Source organism: Centroberyx gerrardi, chromosome 4, assembly GCF_048128805.1.
Source record: "Centroberyx gerrardi isolate f3 chromosome 4, fCenGer3.hap1.cur.20231027, whole genome shotgun sequence".
Lineage (NCBI taxonomy): Eukaryota > Metazoa > Chordata > Actinopteri > Beryciformes > Berycidae > Centroberyx > Centroberyx gerrardi.
The window spans coordinates 8,880,540-8,901,238 of record NC_136000.1 but is presented as its reverse complement, the minus strand read 5'-3'; the positions used below and the strand labels follow the sequence as shown (position 1 = coordinate 8,901,238).

At 42.7% G+C, this 20,699-nt stretch overlaps 1 protein-coding gene across 2 annotated transcripts in view; it reads right to left on the bottom strand.

Annotated features, from left to right (window-relative positions):
- peak1 (pseudopodium-enriched atypical kinase 1) overlaps positions 1-20,699 on the bottom strand; it is a 120,165-nt gene that overhangs the window by 16,887 nt on the left and 82,579 nt on the right. For both annotated transcript variants that reach the window (XM_078282954.1, XM_078282955.1), the window contains 2 exons: positions 9,902-13,399; positions 34-281 (listed from right to left, as the gene is read on the bottom strand). In XM_078282954.1, the coding sequence (XP_078139080.1) occupies positions 34-281; positions 9,902-13,260 (3,607 nt within the window). In that variant the 5' untranslated portion in view covers positions 13,261-13,399. The remainder of the gene's footprint in view (positions 1-33; positions 282-9,901; positions 13,400-20,699) is intronic.

Sequence of the window (20,699 nt, the reverse complement as noted above, 5' to 3'; positions counted from 1 at the left end):
ACCGACCAGTCATCTTGCGTCTGCGGTTCTTACCGAGGTTGCTGTAGGTGGCGCTGCAGGAGCTGGAGGCGGGAGAGTGGGAGTGATGGGAGTGGCTCCCGTCCTCCTCCGGCTCCCCGAGGCTGGCGCTGCCCTCGCTGGCCGAGGCTGGGGTGGCAACAGGGCTGGCATGGCCGTCCTCCCCCTCCCCAAGCCCCAGCCCCAGATTCAGCTTGGCAGGCAGGGAGGCGGCACCGGGCAGCTCCCGATCCCTGGCATCGCTGGCACTGACTGGTACCTGGCTGCAGATGACAGCACACACAGAGAGAGGGAGAAAGAGATGTCTCATTTAGCTATTAAAATGTGCACTATGTGCTCTATTAGCAGTGTAATTAAATTATTTTTATTTATTCTTCCTTTCTTCCTTTTATTTTTCATCTTTTTTCCCCACCTTTTTGTGTTCGTTCCATATTCTGTTGGTGGCAAAGTTTAATTTTAAATGAAAATAAAATAACTGTTTGTAAAAATTAGTGAGATGTATTGCAGTAAGGGAGACCATATTGTTTATGGCTGATAAAGGAGCTGCTTTTGATAAGGAGTTGTATCTATCACTGTTCATTCTGTCTGATAAAGATACTGTATCTAACATATCACAGGATATGAATAAAACACATACAATGTTTTCATATGTTCAGTTCATTCAAAAGCACCAGTCTCATCGTTCAGTTCATCAGTGGAATAGCACTTCCTTCTCAGCAAGAGCTGAAGTTGAGTAAGCATAGCCGTAGGTGGGGGTCTTTTGAAGTCTGATGTGTTTCAAATGCAACTAGACATACATTGCCTCCAGGAAGGTTAAAGGAGGCAAAGGAGGGACCATGTCACAACCGTGCCAGTTAAAATTGTTTTAAGATGCCTCTGTGACAGTGGGTGGCTACGATTTAGGGCGTTAACAGAGGGGAGACGAATTTGTCTGGAGCCGCCGCAGCAGACTGTTGAAAAGGTGCGATAATGAGGTGGCAGACTTCAATGTGTTACTTAGCTTATTTTTTTAATGAGATCCCTGACAAAGGCCTGGAAGTGTATTAAAGCATTCTGTTGCTTGTCTACAGCACTGAAGGATAAATTGATGAACCGTGAAGCTCAACTAGATAGATTAATGAATTAGAAAACAAAACAAAAACACAATTATGATTCCCTTGTGTGTTGACTGACGACTATTCAAAGCGACGCAGCAATGATGCAAAGCTGCCATCCGTCACTTCCACGAATTTTATGTGAACATTATGGAGCGTGGAACGTTATGTAGCGCTGTGCCTGTCCTGCTCTTTATGACTTGCTCTATTTTATGTCTCCATTACATGTATAACGCTGCTCCTCAGAATGACTCACAGCAGATTAAATAATGTCCCCCATTACGACAGGATGTCATACCATCATAACCAACATAAGAGGCAGGGCCCCAGTGGAGCTCTGCGCACTGGAAATCTGGGTCATATCTTAAGGTTACTCAGAGTATGTTATCGCTGAGGGATTTGAAACGGCACAGACTGAGACTAATTACAGTGTGAAGGCATTGGGGATGCTATGAGAGACTCAGTTGTCACATACAGTATAGCTTCCTGCTTCCAGAGACGCTATAGTTGGACAGGCTAACTGCCGCGTGTCTATCTTCTTAAGGAAGTGACAGCACGACAATTACCCATGAGGCCCGTGTGCATCACCATGTTATTATCCTGTAAAACACTGCCTGTTACAATATGCCAAGGATTGACACAGTGTGGAGAAATTCTTTTCACCGTGTCTGACATGGTTATAAAGCCAGCTGAAATACAGAGCAGGTTATGTTGAATATAGATTGAAACCATTACAGTGAAGGCTGTCTGCAACTAATAGACCACTCTGCTGTTTTCTATCCATTTTCTGGAACAAAATAATTGTCAGCAATGGAATATTGAAATGTAGCAGGTGGATCTCGTCACACACAGGCCCCTACGGATGACACTTCAGTCCAAAATAGACTCAGTGCAAAGCATCTTTCTTCTAAAAACAAATGATAAAATAATCACCTACAGCACATTTAAATGGAGACTGCAACTGGATTTGATTTTCTGTCCAACTGCACTGAGGAAGAACACTGCATTGGCTTATGTGCTTCAAATCACAATCACTTAAGTTCCATATATGCCACATTACTATATGACTATTATGAATTTTGTTCATTTGGAACTTAAAATAACTCCAAGTACAGTAAACATAGTCACTAACAGGTGTCCTGTTTCGCTCTATCAAATAAAGGCAAAAATGCAAAATAAAGAAGAAAAAAATCTAAAAAACAAATATCCTAGTCACTGACAACACTTTAAGTAGATAATCTATTTTAATCAGTTTAAATGAATTTAAATGGTGTAAATAAACTTTTATCCTGAACACAAATATAATCTAACAGATATTGAAAACAATGTTGGCACTTGTGGACAAGAGTTCAACTACGATAAGTAACGCGATCAAGAGTTTACATGCCTAATATTGTCCTACTGATTGGTTGTGTGTGTGGAGGGTGTGTGTTTGTGTGTGTGTGTGTGTGTGGAGGGGCTTTCCAGGACGCAGAATAACCCACTTAGCCAGAAAAAGAAAAAGAAACAAACAAATCAACTTCTGAATTTTTGCTCACAATTAGTGATGGTATGCATGACTGACCGACGTTCATAGTCCCATAAGCAAAGTTTAATTTTACAGAAAAAGAAGTGTTCCAGAAGAGCAGCTACGTGGCCAGCAGCATCAAACTGTGGTTGCATGTGTGAGAATGTACAAACAGAGTTGAACATGTGTGTTCAGCAAAGCCTTTACCTGGATGAATAAAGGTTGACAAAACCATCAAGATGTAGCCGAATCTTTTTCACAGTCGTCTGCCTAACCGTGTTACCCTGCTTCCAAGAATAACCCCCAACAGCTGGTATTTCATCAAGAGCCATCTGGGATCAGTCTGCCTGTAAATAAGATGCTCAAAATGACCTGGTTACTGACCCCTGACCAGTGCAACTGATCTGATAACAGTTCAACCTCAGCCTTTCAATGTGACCTGTGTGAGATACGGCTGCCCGAGGCCACCTGTGTTGTGGCCACCCAGGTTGGGTTACATTCAATACTACCGTACATATAAACCCCCATTGTAATACATGTAATACCTGCTCTCTAGCCCTGATGCTATTGGCTCTCACTGCCATTAATTCCTCACCAAATTTCAAAAGGTTGGTCTTGTGGTGACTCACAAATTTACTCGCAACTCTGTGGTTTTGAATTTGGCTCATGACCTCTGACGCATGTTATCTCTTCTGCTCTGCTACCTTTCCCGTCTTTCCACTGTATACCGCATAATAAAGCAGAAATACCAGTTAAAACAGTAAGCAGGCTGGGAATGATGCACGTCTGTTTTACACTGGTATAAAATGTGTCATTTCCTCTATACAGGTTCCCAACAAGAATAATGATTCATGCTGTTATGGTCAGAAATTCCCGTCACGTAAAACTACAGCCCAAGAGACAGGGACAGAGCTTAAAGCAGACCTTAGTCCAATTTAATATTTTAGTCATTTAGCACACACTCTTACAGTACCAAGTATATAGAATAAGATGAAATTCCTCTCTCACCAACAAGCTGACCAATTACAAGCCAGTAGTAATAAGTGTAAGGGATGAAACAGTGGTCAAAACAGTGCTAAAACTTTCCTGTGTCCCTGGAATATTCATATAAAATATTAAAGACTTTTCTCGGAATTATCATTTTAGGCATTTAGCAGACGTGCTATCCAGACTGACCTATAACAAGTGCAACAGTAAAATAAGCTGAAATTCCTGCATCACCAACATTAGTATTAACCAATAATAAGGAGTGAAAGTGAAGCAAGACAGTCAAAAAGGTAAAACAATCCTTATCCTATGTCCCTGGAACATGTATGCATCATCAACAGAGAAAAAAAGGTTTATAACAAATATAGAGAAATAAGATTTTTTTTTATCCAGTTTTCCCTTTAAAGATGACTGTCAATGCCAAGTAACCCCTGGGACAGACCCTGCGTAAATACTTGGAAGTCATATTTAGGTGATTTCCATTTTCTTATGTTATTTGAAAGTGTAGATGGTGATTCATATATTGAGTGAGTTTCATGACCCTTGGGCAAAGGAAAATGCAATCAAACCCCCTTGTAGCTTTTTAAATACAATGGGTCCTAATCTGAAAATAGCAATTTTTCTTATTTGCTAATAAACTGGAATTTTGTACACCCAACGTTTTCATATGAAAGCTGTGATGTCCTTTAAGAGGAATACCAATAGGCAATATTTTGACCATGTTTCTTTAGAAAACTGAGCACCGCATTTAGGAAAACAACCAATTGCTTTTGTGTCTCTACCCTAGGGCACTGTCTCTGAGGAAAGCATCAAATCTGACATGTTTATGATTAGTCTTTGTAGGCTGTGAGCTCTCTGTCTCTCTCTTTTTAAGAGAATCGATCAATAGCTTTCAAGTTGCCATACTGGATTACTTTAGCGCTTGCAAGCTTGTCAGCTGTAGACAGCTGATATAAAGTCCCCATCAGTGGTTCTGTGGGCCAACTTGAAAACACAGACAGAGTAAGTAAACTCTGAAAAGAGGAAGGCATAAAAACAGAGAGGAAACAAAACAGCATACAGTTGGATATAACGACATGCAGAAGGTTTGAAAAAAATGGAAAAAAATTAGTTTGTGGCCTGACTTGATATCATGTGTCAACTCAGTTCCTTCTTTCCTTCGCACATCTGTCTCTGCATGTTTCCAGCTAAGTGAAAATACTTGGCTTTATCAAACCGCACATACCTTACTGATTATACACAAGGATACAACTCAGATCTATGCTACTGAAAATTTACTTATTAATGCAAGTTCATCAAAATCACTGCCTGTCAGCTGGGCACTAAAACAGCACACACTGCAGTTAGGCTGAATGAGTAAGCTTTTTATGTAAAACAATTTTCCCTAAAGTATCTGATATTTAAATGACCAACTATCAAGGCAAAACTACTCAACTGACAAGTGCACCAAATCAAAAAGAGGTCAATCTCCAGCACTAGATAATCCAACATGAACAAAACATCCAAGAAAGGAAAGCAGTGTGGATACACACCTTAAGGGGCCCTTGAAACAATAAATACCTTTATGGCTGCTACACGTTTCAATGTCAGGACCTGACTTGTTCAGACGGCGTGAAGTTGCCCCAGTGCATTTCACTGTTCCTCAGCTCTCTGCTGAGGGAACTCTACTGCTGAAATGAACAAGGAATCCTAAAACACAAATCATATAATCTCAACAAACTCTCCTCCCTACTAAGTCAACAGGCCTAGATGGTCACAGGTATTGTTAACCAGGGGTGGATGAAAGGAAAGGCCCGAAGTTCAAGCTTACCCGCTGTACTGGCTCACACAGCTTCCCATCTCTGAAAAGCTTGAATACAAGGCACAGGTGAATTCACATTCTTGGGAGAGCAGTCGCTGCTGGCTGGTCTGTTGTGTAGAATGAAAGAGTCTTTTCTTGCAAGCGTCTTTTCCTCGTCTTCCTCTGTTTGTCCCTCTCTGAATGTTCTCACCTGTCTAAGGTGATGTGTGTTTGCCAGCGCTGAAGAGCACACCCACTGTTAGCCAATAACATTGCTTCCAGTCAAAGAAAAAAAAAAAGAAAACAAAGCAGGGTTAACCCCTGTTCTGCCAATCAAAACAAAAGATCTGTGGACTTGGGAGACTGAATGGCCTGTGTGACTGGTTCATGATGTGTGATCACTAAATAACTACTGGACTGTTCACCCTAAGAGGGATAGTTCTGTTTTTTAGAAGCCCATGTCAATAGTTGTCCTTTCACTTCCTCCAAAATACATTTGCAGCAAATACATTTTGTTTTTTGAGATACTGGAGAAAAAGGTTATTAGCATTTGTTAGCCATTAGTTAACAATACTGGTACAAGTTAATGGGACTAAAAATTTTTTTTTGAGGAATCATATTTAGACATACCAAGTACCAAGATTTTTTAGAGAATTTCTTAAGCTCCATTGATTGGCCACTAGCATTGATAACAACTAATGATACACTTTTCCTCCAATATCTAAAATCATCTCAAAAACTGAAATGATTTGCAGTTAATGAACCCTGAATGAATTAAAAACCCTAACTATCCCTTTAACGTCTGCCACTGAAGCACTAGAGCTCTGCACAGGCATTTTTTCACATTCCACATTCCTTCTGTAGACTTTGATTTTGTCACATCCTCACAGCACCACCAAAGGAAGCTTAAGAGAGGGGAAGGAAAGAGAAGTAGCTTGGGGGAGAAGTTCAGCTGTATCCAAGTCACAACCACGTGCCAACACCTGAGATAAACATGGAACGATGGAATACGAGGTGGAGTAACACTGACACCACTTTGCCACCACTTTAAACATTGCTTAAAAATTCTGCTGTGTGAAGATATCCATATTTTGTTCTTCAGAGTGTTGCTCCTACCAATACATCAACTGTATGAATTAGTTACTGATTGACAAGTTCACAGCTTAGACTGTAAGTGGCAGAGTCATAAATGAATGATAAAAAAAAAGACAAAAGGTGAAAGGAAAGATAGGCTGAATAGGGCAAAGGTGAGACACTTGGAAGTGTTAGGGCAGATGTAACCCATTAAATCTGGTCTGTTTGGAGTGTGAGTCTAGGAGTCTGCATGGGTATGTACTGTATGTGTGCACAGACAGTGTGTGTGTGTGTGTGTGTGTGTGTGTGTGTGTGTGTCCGCGCACATGCATGTGTCTTTACTACATTGGTACAATGAATTGTAATGGCAGCTTTATCAGATTCATGATTTGTAACAATTTAGGGATATGTTATCGGAAATATAACGCAATTTCAATGATCTTTGCAATTCCAAACCAGTTGCAAACCAGTTAAATATCAGCAAATTAATCGTTTCATTACAAATCGCTATTTTAATTTGAGGAGAAAACATTTTCCTGATGTTCTCTGCTCAATAAATACAGGTGATAGCACTGACTAATTTGTTACCATGAGAGATGAAAGGATAATGCAACAGTAACAATGTTTGATACGACAAAGACTCCTACAGTTTGTCTTTACTGCCAATACCAATTCTGAAAACTAAATGTATTATTGGCCTGTATTGAGTATCCCTCCAATCCTTTTACTGAGCATTGTAAACTTAGTTTTGGGTGGCTGAGCAAAATATGACTTAAACACAATCCATTTTTCTTCATTAGAGAGATCCATCATCCTATGTGTGAGGAAAGTAAAATGATCAAATACCTTTGCTTTGATTAATGAGTTTAATGAATGAATGTGTTTTTTGGTATCAAACTTTTGGGTAACTTCTCCAATAAATATACACTATTTTAGCCTGGTACTGGCCTGACACCCCATACTAATATCAGTATTGGTGCATAACCACTTGTTATAAAGTGAGAGAAGAGACAGGAAATTTTGGAAGAGAGAAAATGCGACTAGAGCTGAAGCTGGAGGAGGAGAGGAAACCAGGGAAGCTAGAAAAGAGACAGAATGGGGACGAGCTCTTGACAGGATGGAGGAGTGAAATATTTAGAGTTCACAGAGCTCTGGGCTCAAAGGAGAGAAATGTGAAGGAAGGCATGGTGGGGTGGTGGTGGTAGTGGAGGGGGGGCCAGAGAAAGTGGTGGTAGAAAGCTAAGTGCCTTGAAAACAACCCACAAATCTAAGAGGATATGAGTGATGCGAAGTTGGCAGAGATGGAGAGAGAAGAGATAGATAAATGTAGCAGATAACGAGGAAGAAGAAGTAGAAGAAACCAGGTGAGAAGATAAACAACAAGGAACACCTAGCTAATGAAGCAGAGCATAACCTAAACTGCTGGCATCCGAGCAGGGAAGGAAGGGGCGGGTTGACAGAGGGAGTAGGAGGGGAGGGGGGGCATCTGGGATCTGATTTTGAGGGTTAGGGTTAGTTATTTAGGGTTATTTGGCTGTGGTACAAATGAAGTTGACAGCGAAGACACGCAAACAGGATGTGAGGCACAATTCCAAGTTAGTTAGTTTAGTTTAGTTACCATATTTCCAAAAATCAAACAAATTGATCAATTGTTCACATTTGAGTGGATGGTGTATGTACACAGTTGTAGGATATAACTAATAATCAATGTAGAGCATGTTTGTTTGATGCAACCTTTCTCAACAGGAAATGACTAATTCAGCTGCTGATTGTTCCAGGTCAATAAAGGTGAGTCAGAGGATTCATTAATGAATTACCTATAAGTTTGGGGTGGGGTTTGGGATGAATACACACAACTATGCCACTGCAAAGGTTACATTTCTTACCCCACTAATACTATCTAACTTGCTGTCTAAATGTTTGACATTACAATCATTAACAATGTTATTGGTACATGCATTTTGCTTGATGAATGAAGTTTATTGTTCTTGACTGACCACTACAGCATTCATTTGACTATGTAAGATAGCAGCAGAGAGAAACAAAAATACACTTAGATTATTTCTAGACTTCTAAGACACATTCACCACAAATTTAGAACAGAAAATATATCAGACACCATATGTGTTATCTTCCCCAGGTACAAAAGCTCACACTGCAGGAAACTTCTGTCTAGAATTTAAACACAAAGGTCAACAGCAGGTCACAGACAAATAATGAACTCATTATCCAAGAATAAACCAACTAGACTGGCATGTTTTGTGTGTGTGTGTGTGTGTGTGTGTGTGTGTGTGTGTGTGTGTGTGTCAGCGACAGAGCACAGAGCATGCGCTTTGATGCCAACTGAGCAGCTGAATGGAATCTGTGATCCAAAGTAGTGATTAATAGAGGAGACCATGATCCGACCGCTGTTGGATGACTTGTAATGAACTGAGGTCCCCTCCTGGTGGGAGAACCACCGATCACACAGCCTGCTGTTCGGGTAATGGATGGCATTAGGGAAGAGACCACGTGGACCGTACACAGACACTGCCCATGCGGTCCGCTTAGCAAGTGGGCGAGCAGACATGCAAAATTAAGATCAAACACCTCTAGAATTTGTGATGAGGGATCTGTATGATAGGGAGAGAAACACCCCTGGCACTCTGGAGGAGCAGCTGGCAAAGGTTGAGCTGCCTCAGTTGAGCTGAGCCCCAAGAGGGCACTGAAGGGAATTTGTGTGGGTGATGAGAACATGGCCACTGCAAGCTAAATGGTTCATCAGATGAGCGAGAGGCGGTGCAGGCAGAGCATGTGTAAATTGATTTGATAGAATATTACGAATTCCACGAGAGACTTTGAACAGAAAGGCCTGTTTAATAACCATTTGTGTGGAAGCAATATTCGCCTTACAGCAGCTCACAGTATCATTGACCCTTTTAGATTGTTCATGGTTTGAAAACTAATGGTTGTTTGATGGCATATGTTCTCTTATGGGGTTAATCTTTCTACAGATCTTTAATAGAAGCAATACTGCCTTCCATCTAATAACGGACACAATCCCATAGTTCTCACATCTGCTCCAGTCACATTTGCATACCTAGCAGATGGTAAGATGAAACTCTTTTGATCCTCAAGGGGTATTGGGTAAATAGGCATACCCTCACTAATTTACACAAAGACGTCTCCACCATCATCCTGCTAGGTTTTGGTTTATGATTATCTGAGACTCATCTGTAATGGGGGTTACTGTTTTAACAAGTTGGTGTACAAGTGTACATCTATGGTCTCTACTAAATAACAAACCAAAGTCTCCTGATTAAAATAGTAGCAGTAGTAGAATCCTTATTTTTAAGTCTAACTCAGGTCAAAGTCATAATAACAGATTGAACTGGCAGCACTGGGGCATGTTTTAACATGGTGGTGTCATAAGAGTAAATGAAACTGATCTTGGTAAATTACCTGTTGCCTCCTGCGGTGTGTGAGGATGGTGTTCGCCCCGGGCTCAGTGGTCTGGGTTCCTTGCTCTCCTCAGTTGTCAGCAGTGCAGTTTCTCTGCACTCCTCTACTCGTAGTTCTCCCTCCCCATCACCAGGGGTGCTGCCGCCATCTGGTTTGTAGGTGAAGATGATGGTTGGCTTCTGGTTGGGATCCTCAGGTTTGGCCTCAGTGAACCAGTGATGACGCTGGATCGGTGGCGGAGGCAGCATATGGATGACAGTTCCATCAAGCCCAACCAGCTTGCCTTTATCCTTCTCCACCTTCTCCCTCTGCTCATCTTCGTCCTTCCGCCGGCGGAAGAAGCTCTTGAAGGAGATCCAGCGTTTGGGCTTGGTGCTTTCTGTTGACAGACGTCTCCCCTCTCCTCCGCCTGGACTAGTTTCACCTTCACTGGGTCGTATGGGGGAGCTGGAGGCAGAGCTCTTGGTCCAGTTGCCAAAATGTCTCTGGAGGATGTTAGAGGCATGGTAAGGGGAAGAGGTGGACCTGGGAGGAGGGAAGGGGGCATTGGGCTCTGACTTAGGGCTGGAGAGTGGGACGGCAGCAGAGGCGCTCTGGGATTTGGACAACAGCTTTGAGGGCGTGTCCTTCTTGGGTTTGGAGAGACAGCCGTCGGTTGTGGAGAAGAGAGACTTGGGTCGGGTGAGGGTCTCCTTGGTGGCGTCAGGTGGGAGGGCATAGAGCTCTTCAGAACTGAAGGCTTTGGCCTGCGTTGAGGGCGATTCTGGAGGAGACTGAGGAGGTTGGATGGAGGCCACAATTTGAGAAAGCACAGTGCTGGCCTCCTCCCGATGGCTCACCCCTGTCCCAAAGGACAAAGCAAAGTCTGTATTACCCTCTTTACTGCAAGTAGTGTCCCCACTTGTCTTGCGAGAGTGCATAATAGCATTGGCAGTGGGGCTACTTTTAGGCAGGTTTGCAGTAATGGCAAGAATAGCGGAAGAATTTGTTGGTGTAGTGGGAGAGATGGCACCAACTGTGGTGCTCATTACAGTGCTTGTCACAGTGCTAGAGTCTGTAGTGGTTCTAGATTGTAAATTTGGTGCTTTTGATGCTGTTTCCGGTAGAGCTTTTGGCTCTTCAAAAGAGGCTCTCTCTGATGTTCCTTTACCAGAGATGGTTTTCTCTGTTGAGGAGGACTGGACACTCTCCGAGGATCCAATCTCTTCATAAGTATGGCTGGCCACTCTACTGCCTGCCCCCTTTGGCTGTGGTAGCTCCCCACTGAGTCCTAGGAAGCTCTTGTACACAGCCAGATTGTCATAAGCGCTTGGGTTGATGACAATAGGTACCTTGACAGCATTTTTGGAGCTGCGGGCATAGGCCGGCTCATCACGGATAATAATGGGGAAAGGAGGCATGCCTGCATTATTGAAGCTGTTGAACTTGATCTCTGATAAGTTGGGGGATTTCACAGGTACAGTCCGGGAGGAAGACAGTCCAGCAATGGGAGAAGTGGGAGCTGACTTGTGACTGCAGTGTCGAGGAGGGATGGCAGGGCCAGGTGCACTCCCAACCCCTAGATCCACTTTGGGGATCTTCTGGCGAGGACTGGTGCTTGATGTCCAAACCTCTTGGTAGCGTATGCTGCCTGGTTTCTTGCGGGGGTTGCCTGGCAAAGCCACAGACGTGGGTGATGTTGGCGAGACATGGGAAGATGGGGAAATAGGGGAGGCTGGAGACATGGGCTGGCCTAAAGGAGTGCTAGGGAATGAGGCAGGGCTAGAGGGCATGGATGGATTTTTGGGTTTTGGAGTAGAGTCTGGAATCTGTTCCTCTTTGTTGGCCATGGATGCTGACACATCCACTACGGTGTATGGCTTACAGATCAGAGATTTCTCCAGGTTGACCACACGGTAAGGCTTAGCTTGCTCTTCCGTGGGACTAAAACTGATAGTGACTGGTTGACCAGGAAGGGCCTGGGGCATTGGCGCGCCCTCTCTACCATCCTGATCCTCTAATCTAATGGCCAGGACAGCCTTGTGCGTTTCAGTCACCTTGGGTGGACTCAGTGCTCGGTGGATAGGCTCCTTCTTTGGAGAAGTGCAGGGGAGGGGTGCCTTGGAAGATGTGGGAGAATGCAGGCCATTTCTTAGAGCACAGGGGGCACTGCTCCCACTGCTGGAGGTTGTACGGGAGTCCTCTGGTAGTGATGAGGATGATTCTGGAGAAGTGGTGGACTCTGAATTTGAGAGGAACCCGCTTCCCTGAATGTCACTAGGTCCATAGGGGAGGAGAGCTCCATTGGAGTCCATGGAAGGGTATCCATTCAAGATCTCATCATAGCTATCATCATAGTCCACAGCACAAATCCGCTGCAATGAGCGGTTGCGTAGTGGCACAGTATTCCACTTTTTCCCTGCCGCAAATGGCACTGGAGACAATGTGGCAGCACGAAAATTAGCAAATCGTGGTTGGCCACGCATGCGGATCTCCATGGCAAGTAACTCCTCATCACTTTCATCCCAGCTCTCATGTTCATCATCATCTCCTTCACTCTCTTCCTCCTCCTCATCTTCCTCATCCTCTTCACCTTCACTGGAAAACTCTGGGTAGCAGAAGCGTCCGCCCTCGGTGCTGATGATCTCTGTGCTATCGCTAAGGGACACCCGTTTTTGGGCAGCCCCTCCACCACTACTGCTGCTGCCCATGGCCAAACAGCTTGAGGCTGGAAGGCCTCTTTCTAAGGACCGCCGGTATGAGGTACTGATCCGTCCCAAAAAAAGGTCCTTGGAGCCAGACAGGGGGGTGGGGCTAGGGCCAGGGCCCAGCCCAGCTATCTCCTTCAAGACATCAGTCAGTCCACTGTTGTTATTATTTCCACTGGGGGCCCGTGGGCTAAGCTGTCCATAACCCTCTATCTCCTCACTACCATCCTCCCCTTCATTGTTGTTGCTGGGCCCACCAGGCCTCTTACGGTTCAGCCCATTGCGATTCCAGACAGTGAAGGCTGATGTTTTGCCCTGTTCTCCTGCACCTGGTGGCCGTTGTAGGTTACCCTCGGAATCCAGGCCTGTTGAGGAGCAGGGCAGCATCATAGTAGGCTTGACAGCGATGGTTGGCTTCTTGGCCACCGGTGGACGGAAGTGTCCAGAGCGGGTTGACACACTGCCAGTCCTCTGGGAGCTGTTGGTGAGGTTTGGATTGGCTCTGGCCCCAGCAGGGGGCTGGATCTGCTGCTGAGGCGGTGGAGGTCTCTGCTCAGAAGGAGCCTTACCTCCACTGCTCTGGGCCAGGCAGTGCAGGCTCTTGGGTTTGAAGCAGTTCTTGCACTCGCCTGGTTTCCACACGTGCTCGGTGAAGGTGCTGCAGGCGGACATGGCTGCTGGTCCAGTGAAGCAGCCTGCTGGGTCAGTGGACAGGAAACCCCTCCATGAAGCCACAGGCTACAGGAACAGACTCGAGTACAGCACTGCTGGACACTATTTAAGCCTCAGGCCTAACAGACAGATACTGGACCTAAAAAAGAAAACAGGAGACAAAAGAAGAGACAACAGTTGAAATTCAAGCATTTAAAACATCCATTTAATTTATTCACCACAAATGGTTCGCTTCGAGTACTGCATAGGGTCATTTCAAACTTAATCAATTACAAAGTTACATTCATGCAGGAGAAAACACTAAAGAACTGGACAGAACAAGGCAAATAAGATCCCACTTACAGACACTTACACTCATCACACACACTGTACAGACAGCTGCACAGAGGGAAAGATGGATAGAGAGACTGAGAGTGGTAGAAAGAGGGAAGGAGAAAAGGAGAGTGTGAGATAGTGAGAGTGCAAGAGGGAGCGAGAGACAGACTACTTTCTCTCCATTAGGTGGCAATCTTTCTCTACTTTGCAGCCAGGCTCCACTATAGGGCAGTGATCTCTGTCTCCTCCTAACCCACAACTGGACCTGCAAGACTATGAGAGCGGAGGGGCAGAAGTGAAGAGGATTTAGAGAGCTTAGTTTTGAATTGCTGTCCTGTATTGTTGTAGGCTGTTTCAGCCAGGCTTAGGTGAAATAAAGGAACTGATATTGTCATTAAATCAAAACCTCTATGTCCTAAATCCTATGAACCAGAGCAGCTACATGGAAAAATTGAGTTCTTCAACTGAATTCACGTTTACTGAAGTTTGACCAAATTCTGTGGTTTCTTTGGGCCCATATATTTATATAGGGAATAAGCTGAAAATGCATCAATATTTAGACCTAGAATATAATAACAGGTAACGAATGAGAACTACATTATTTTGTATGCTGTTTCTCATCTTGCTTTACAAGTAAATTAATGTACATACAAAAGAAATGGGCTCCAAACTCAACATCATTGTAAGATAACAAAGATTGACATTTTAAACCCAGGCACAAGCGCTGTCTCCTCAGGTTATCTGCGCCAGCGTGTGTCAGACGCATCCTGTTTTCCAGGCCTGCCAGGTCACACTTTGTGGCGTCAGGAAACCACATCTTTATTAAAAAAAAAAAAAAAGGACTCAAAAGAGGACTCAGCACCAAGTCCTCACAGTTATGCACTTTTAATGTCCCCTGTCCATCACAAAGACCAGAGGACCTCATGGATTATAATTTGTGCGTCCAATAGTTATTTAAATAAGTGTCCGAATGCACCGCTGACTGCTCTCTTCATGGTATATTCAATGAAGGGCATGATGGGATTGAAGGTCTTTGTGGAACCCTTGCTAAATTTGTCTAAGCCCCACTTCAGTATAATATGAAAAGTATTATTCTAGTGGAAAGGGATAAAGAGAATAAAACCCATTTGCATTTCATTTCCGTTTTATCTCAATTGACCAGTCCACCTACTCGCAACCAATTAAAACACACACAGTGACATGAAACAAAGCCATACATGTTAAATGGTGTGCTGTTGAGATAACCAATTAAAATGAAGACCTTGCATGATTGCATGTTTAATACCACACTGGAATATGTTGCTTAACCTGTGGCAGTTTTCACATTATTTCTACAATTGAAGCCTCACTCTGGTAGGTCTCTGAAGGATAATATTATACTTTCAAACAAAGGACACCAGTGGAAGGGTAAAACATAAAATAATGGGAAAACCTGAGAGCAGATAGGGAGAAAATGAGGTCAGAATAAAATGGCACAAGGGGAAAATATAAATAAAAAAGCCAAAAAAGATATGACAATGGGCAGACTTTTTACAGGAATAAAATATTTGTCTCTCTTAAAATTCTTAAAAATCGCCCTTGCCTTCAAGTGCATAAAGTTTAACAGCCGAATTTAGCAAACTCCTGAGAGAACATGCCTGACGGAGGTAAGCCAAATGTGAAGATGCAAACATGGCCTAAGTAAATAAAAAGGTGAAAGGAGCATTAGAATACTCCAGAGGTGGGGACTCGAGTCACATGACTTCGACTCGAGTCAGACTTGAGTCACAATTTTAATTGCTTCAGACTTGACTTGATGCATGAAGAGAATACTTGAAACTTGACTTGGATTTGTACGGAATGATTGAATTTATTGAAGTTGAATTGATTATAGGAATCAAACTCATGATGCGCTTATCACATTTTTATCCTATGAATACCATATTGCATTGAAAAGTCCATGATATTTTGTTTTCTTTAAGATATTAAATTGATACTGGACTCTTGATTTGTTCTGACTTGAATTGGTGTTCTACATTTTGACTTGAGACTTGACTTGAGACTTGACATTAATGACACGGACTTGATGTCTGGATTTGGTAATGTACATTTAGACTTGGGACTTGACTTAAGACTTGTGCCTCAAGACTTGAGACTGACTTGTGACTCAAGCAAAGTTGACTTGGTCACACCTCTGGAATACTCACATCCGTATTAGTAGTTACTGTTGTCTTGTAGAATTATATACCAGATGGGTTCTTTTCTGATTCTGTGATGGGTTTCCTGCCTGCCTCCCCTAGTCTCATCTCAGCACTGCAGTCAAAACCCTGTAACTCTAAAATTTCACTATTTGATTTTCAGAGGCCAGTTGAAAAATTACATGCTCTGCTACTTCTTACATAAGTCTCCTGACCATGGAATCCATGAAACCCATTCAAAACATGCAAGATTTTTTTTTTTTTTAGATACAAGGTTTCCATCTGACATCAAGTGTGTTATTCATCCTCACTGAAGCTAGACCACAGCTAATCTTGACCACAGGCCTAAGATCAGATCAGAGGTATTTAGACGCTGAGATGATTGGTGAGCTAGTATCAAAGGTTACGGTTGTCTGTTGTACCAACCCAAAGAAAATCAGGACTACTTAAAAAAGCATTCAGGGTTCTACTTATGACAAACCTCATCCTTAAGCAAAGTAACTGGGAATACGGTTAAGCATACTGCTGGTTATTGTCAGAAATCTGCACTTCATCCGCAGAGACTTTGGAGCTCTCTCCCTTAGCCAGAAAAACATGATTAAGTGATCTTTGCTACAGCAACCTTCTATCTATTGGCTGGGGTCAGCTCTGTTTGACATGTACAGGGCTACGAGGGATTATTCGATGCTGCTTTGCCTGAATACACTATTGGATGTGGTGTACTTCTATGGAGATAACGTAGGCTACCCAGCTAGGAGTAAGGAAGTAAACTCTGCCTTTCGAAGATTACAGATCAAAGTAAACAAGTGCTGCCTACAAAAACATTGTACAATGGCTTGCGAATGCTTAAGGGCTTTAGTGTGTGAAAGACGCTGTCAACATGTTTACAAGCGCTGTCCCTCCATGACCTCTTCATTTCTGCTCCGCTTTACTAACAAAATAAATACCCCTTAAGAAAAGGGATGTATCATAATTTTATCCTTCTATGGGTGGCCCACAGCTCGATTTCATCACATAAAGCGAGGGCTATGACTCAACGCATGGCTGATATCAACGGGGACGGGTCTGGAGTCTGCCCATCCATCTAACAGGGTCACGGGTGTCAGATCCTGTACGGGAGGATATCACCATGACAACACCCTGGACCTGCCCAGGGCCAGACACAATAAAGCAGGAACTCCTGAGTGAAAGGTTGCTGACCAAGACCCTTGGGCGGGGGAAGATTTATCCTGTTACACCGCGCCAGCCGCATCCTGACAGGAAACAATGACTGTAATTCAGACAATATTATTCCAAAGCTGGCACTGGCAGGACAAACGTGCGCATTACTGCGTCAGACTCTCAAAACTTCACGAACAAACGTGAGTACGGCCCATAAAAAATGAATTACTCGGTCCAACACACGTCTGCAGACTATCTGTGACAGCTGGGATAAGAGTTGTGCCTTAGATGGAACCAAAGCAGTGTTTTTGCTCAGTTACCACAACAGCATCCAGAAACTATTTCTCCACTCCAGGCTCCTGTCCTCCTTGGGACAGCTTAGGGCAGGATATTACAGTAAGGGACAGATTTAAGACTTTGTTTTTGTCACAGCTGCAACGCAACTGTTGCACAAGTATTTTCCAAAGGAGAAGACTGTACAGCGGGACAAGACATAAAACAACAGTGAAGGAAAGGATGTTTCTTGTGCAAAATGACTGAGACCATTCAGTTATTCTTTTTCAGTTACTAAACTTGGATTTGTTTTGATGAGGTCCAAACCAGACAGACGTTTTTGTAACTACAGTATCTCTACCTTGACACAGACATGGGCAGGAGAGGAATAGCATTCTTTTGTGACCAAGGTGGAATGCCATTTATTATTTTTAGTTAACTGTCTTCTTACTAGATGAAATTATGAAGGCAGCTCCCAAGGTGTTTTCCAGTAAGAGATTTGTGTTTATCTGCGTTTTTGTGTTGCTGATCACACCCCTGAAGAAGAGTTCATTTGCAACTAGAAATAACCGCCTCGCGGTTGTATGCCTCCGCCAATAAACTTTGTTTTATCATTGCAAGGACAGTTTTTATTTATTGAACATATATAATTAATGTGATTATTAGGTCAACTTAAAGGATTTTGGTGTCTGCAAAAGTAAGTGACAGCGCGGAACAGTTTGTAACACTTCACGGACTTTCTGAATCTAAACCCATTTTGTCACAAAATTTTTAGTATTATTATTGCCTGGTGTAATACATTACTAGTTTGATTGATATTACTTGGAAAAAAAGATTTATAGAAATTAATACAAATGGTGTTATCTGTTTTTGCTTCAAACACACCCATGCTGCATGGTTGAGAGTGAATGTTTGAGTCTGGATCACATAAACTCCATAAACCCCCCAACAGATACCTCAGAAGCAGATGTGACAGCATATTTTACTTTTCTCTCAGCCATCATTTAAATTCCGGTGTTGTTTTGATTTTTTCCCTTTTCCTCCACAATGTGGGCTGATATGACACTGGCTCCACCAGCACAACAAAACTTACTTATATGCAGTTTCTCACTCGGCTGAAAGGCAAGGAGGCCCTGCAACAGCTAATCTCGGGTGATACTTCTCCCTCTGGGACACTTATGCCCATGCAGCAACCCTTTCCTAAACCAAAGAAGTCCGGTGTTTTTAGTTGACATAGCTCGTAGTGCCGGGGCAAATCATTAATATATGATAACTCCGGGCACTATGAAAAGAGAGGGGGGGAAACCTCTCTTATACAAGTAACCCTTCTTGCTTATGCAATCATCTTTGTTATTTTTGTTTGAACATGAAAATGATTCTATCTCTTCTATCCTGTTCTTTTCAAGATAAGTGTTCCCACTCATGGCCATCAGCCAAATAATGGACTGCTATTTTTTGCGTTACTTTCATTATGTAACCGATATTACGTAACACCATTAAAATGGGATACATCTTTTTTGTTAATTTGAATACAGCAAATGAGTTTCAACACACATCCCTCAAGAATACAAAGTATATGCAGTAGGAATGTGTGCCATGAACATGAAAAAAGAATGCAAAATAATGCAATGCAGTGACAAACACACACACACACACACACACACACAGATTTCTCTCCTTAGGTATTCGGGATTGTTCTGTGTTATTGATAGTTTCTTATTGATCCAGTCTTGTCATGCGTCCATGTCATCATCCCTTTGTGCTACAACTTTGATTAGAGAGATCTGAAGCAGCAGTGAGACACCAGCCACCAGCTATTATTGGAAGCCAGGGAACACACATGCATATTTTCTCTGTTCCATTGGATTTCTGTCTTTTCCTTTCCTCCATCTGTATCTGACTTGACTGTCAAATAATCTGAGCAACATATAAACTGACAAGTTGTAGCTGACCTTCACCTTTCATACTGGATACTAGACAGAATTTTTTTTTCTTGAAAATTTAGATATGCATAAAAACGTGCAGGCCTTGTTGTATGTACATAGATAAAACAAAACTGTATTTACTCTGTGTTCTCTGCTTGGTTATTCTCATCAGTCTTGTTTTTGTTTATCACCAACTTGCTAGTCATGCATATTTGATGAGGCCAAGGCATTAGAGTCACTGATTTAACTCGATCCCTTGTGTACAAGAACTTACGACCCTCTGAGGTAAATGAACGACTGTTCTCCATCAACGATCTAATTCAATATGGTAGGAGAATAGATTCATTAGCGCTCAGAAAGATCAAACAAACCAAATAACCAATCCTGTGATTCCCCCTATCGGTTTTTGCAGCAGTGGTGGTTGTGGGGAAATTTTGTTTTAGTTCCACATTCATTCTTGATATGTTTTGTGAGAAAGGGTTAGGATTAGGGTTGCCACAATAAAACTTGACTCATCTTCACTTGGACATGTTGTCATTTTAAAGGCACTAATTCTTCACCTCAGCCCTATACTTGCTCATCGTTTTGTGGGAAACTGTGCTAAGTTATGTTTGTTTTTGATTTCACATTTAGCAGCAGTGGCAGTAATCTGTTCCTGTACATAATGTTATATTGTTACATGTATATAAAGCGTTTACATTTGTTTCAGTAATTCTAAATGGTTAGTATACTCATTATTTTCTAGAGATGTTTAACTCTAGACTAATTATTGCGGATGATTCTCATACCAAAATCAAAATGAACGGGGAGCTTCAAAGTCAAAGTGTGATATGTCTTTTTCTCATCCCTTTGAGTTACTTTGCAACTCATTTTGGTCTGAGCCACATATTGTATTCAAGAGTGGCAGCTTCCTGTATGTTTGTATCTCAGTCTGTTTTTTTTCCACTCTGTCTAAACTTTACTTAAAAAATCAAAAAGGAAAAAGACAAAATTATCCAGCTCGTGAGAAGGGAGCTGAAATTGCGGCTTTTTACCTGGATATTGGATTCTGGGAGGACAGGAGTGAGTCGGGGGCTAGATGAAGAGATGGGAAAAAATTTAATTTAGAGAGGCACTTCACACTACCGAAGATCTAGAGTGGAGGAGTCATGCAAGTGCTCACTCGGGGGACTTTTATAGTCCTTTGCCAGTGGTGACAGCCAAATGGGTCTGATCTGAGAAAGATAACATCATGACAACGCTGCCAAAACAAAGTAGATGTTTAGGTGCAGAAAATGATCTAAATGTTGATTTTGGCTGGAAGTCTATTAGCGTGGTAAGACCTTGCGGAGGAATGGTTATGTAAATCCAGCCCAAACCTCCTCCAACATGTATAGGCCTAATTATAAAGCTTACGATATTTTTTTTTAAGCAGTGATCTCAGTAGGCCTTCTGTGGCTGCTGTGGGCCGAGTCCACGCTCCAAGAGGGATCTACTTCCTCCTGGTGTGTGCAGAGGTCGCCTATGAGTGGGAGCAGCGATAATAAAGGCTTCAGCATTCAGCACACACACACACACTGCTGCTCTACATACAAGGGCTGCACAGGGA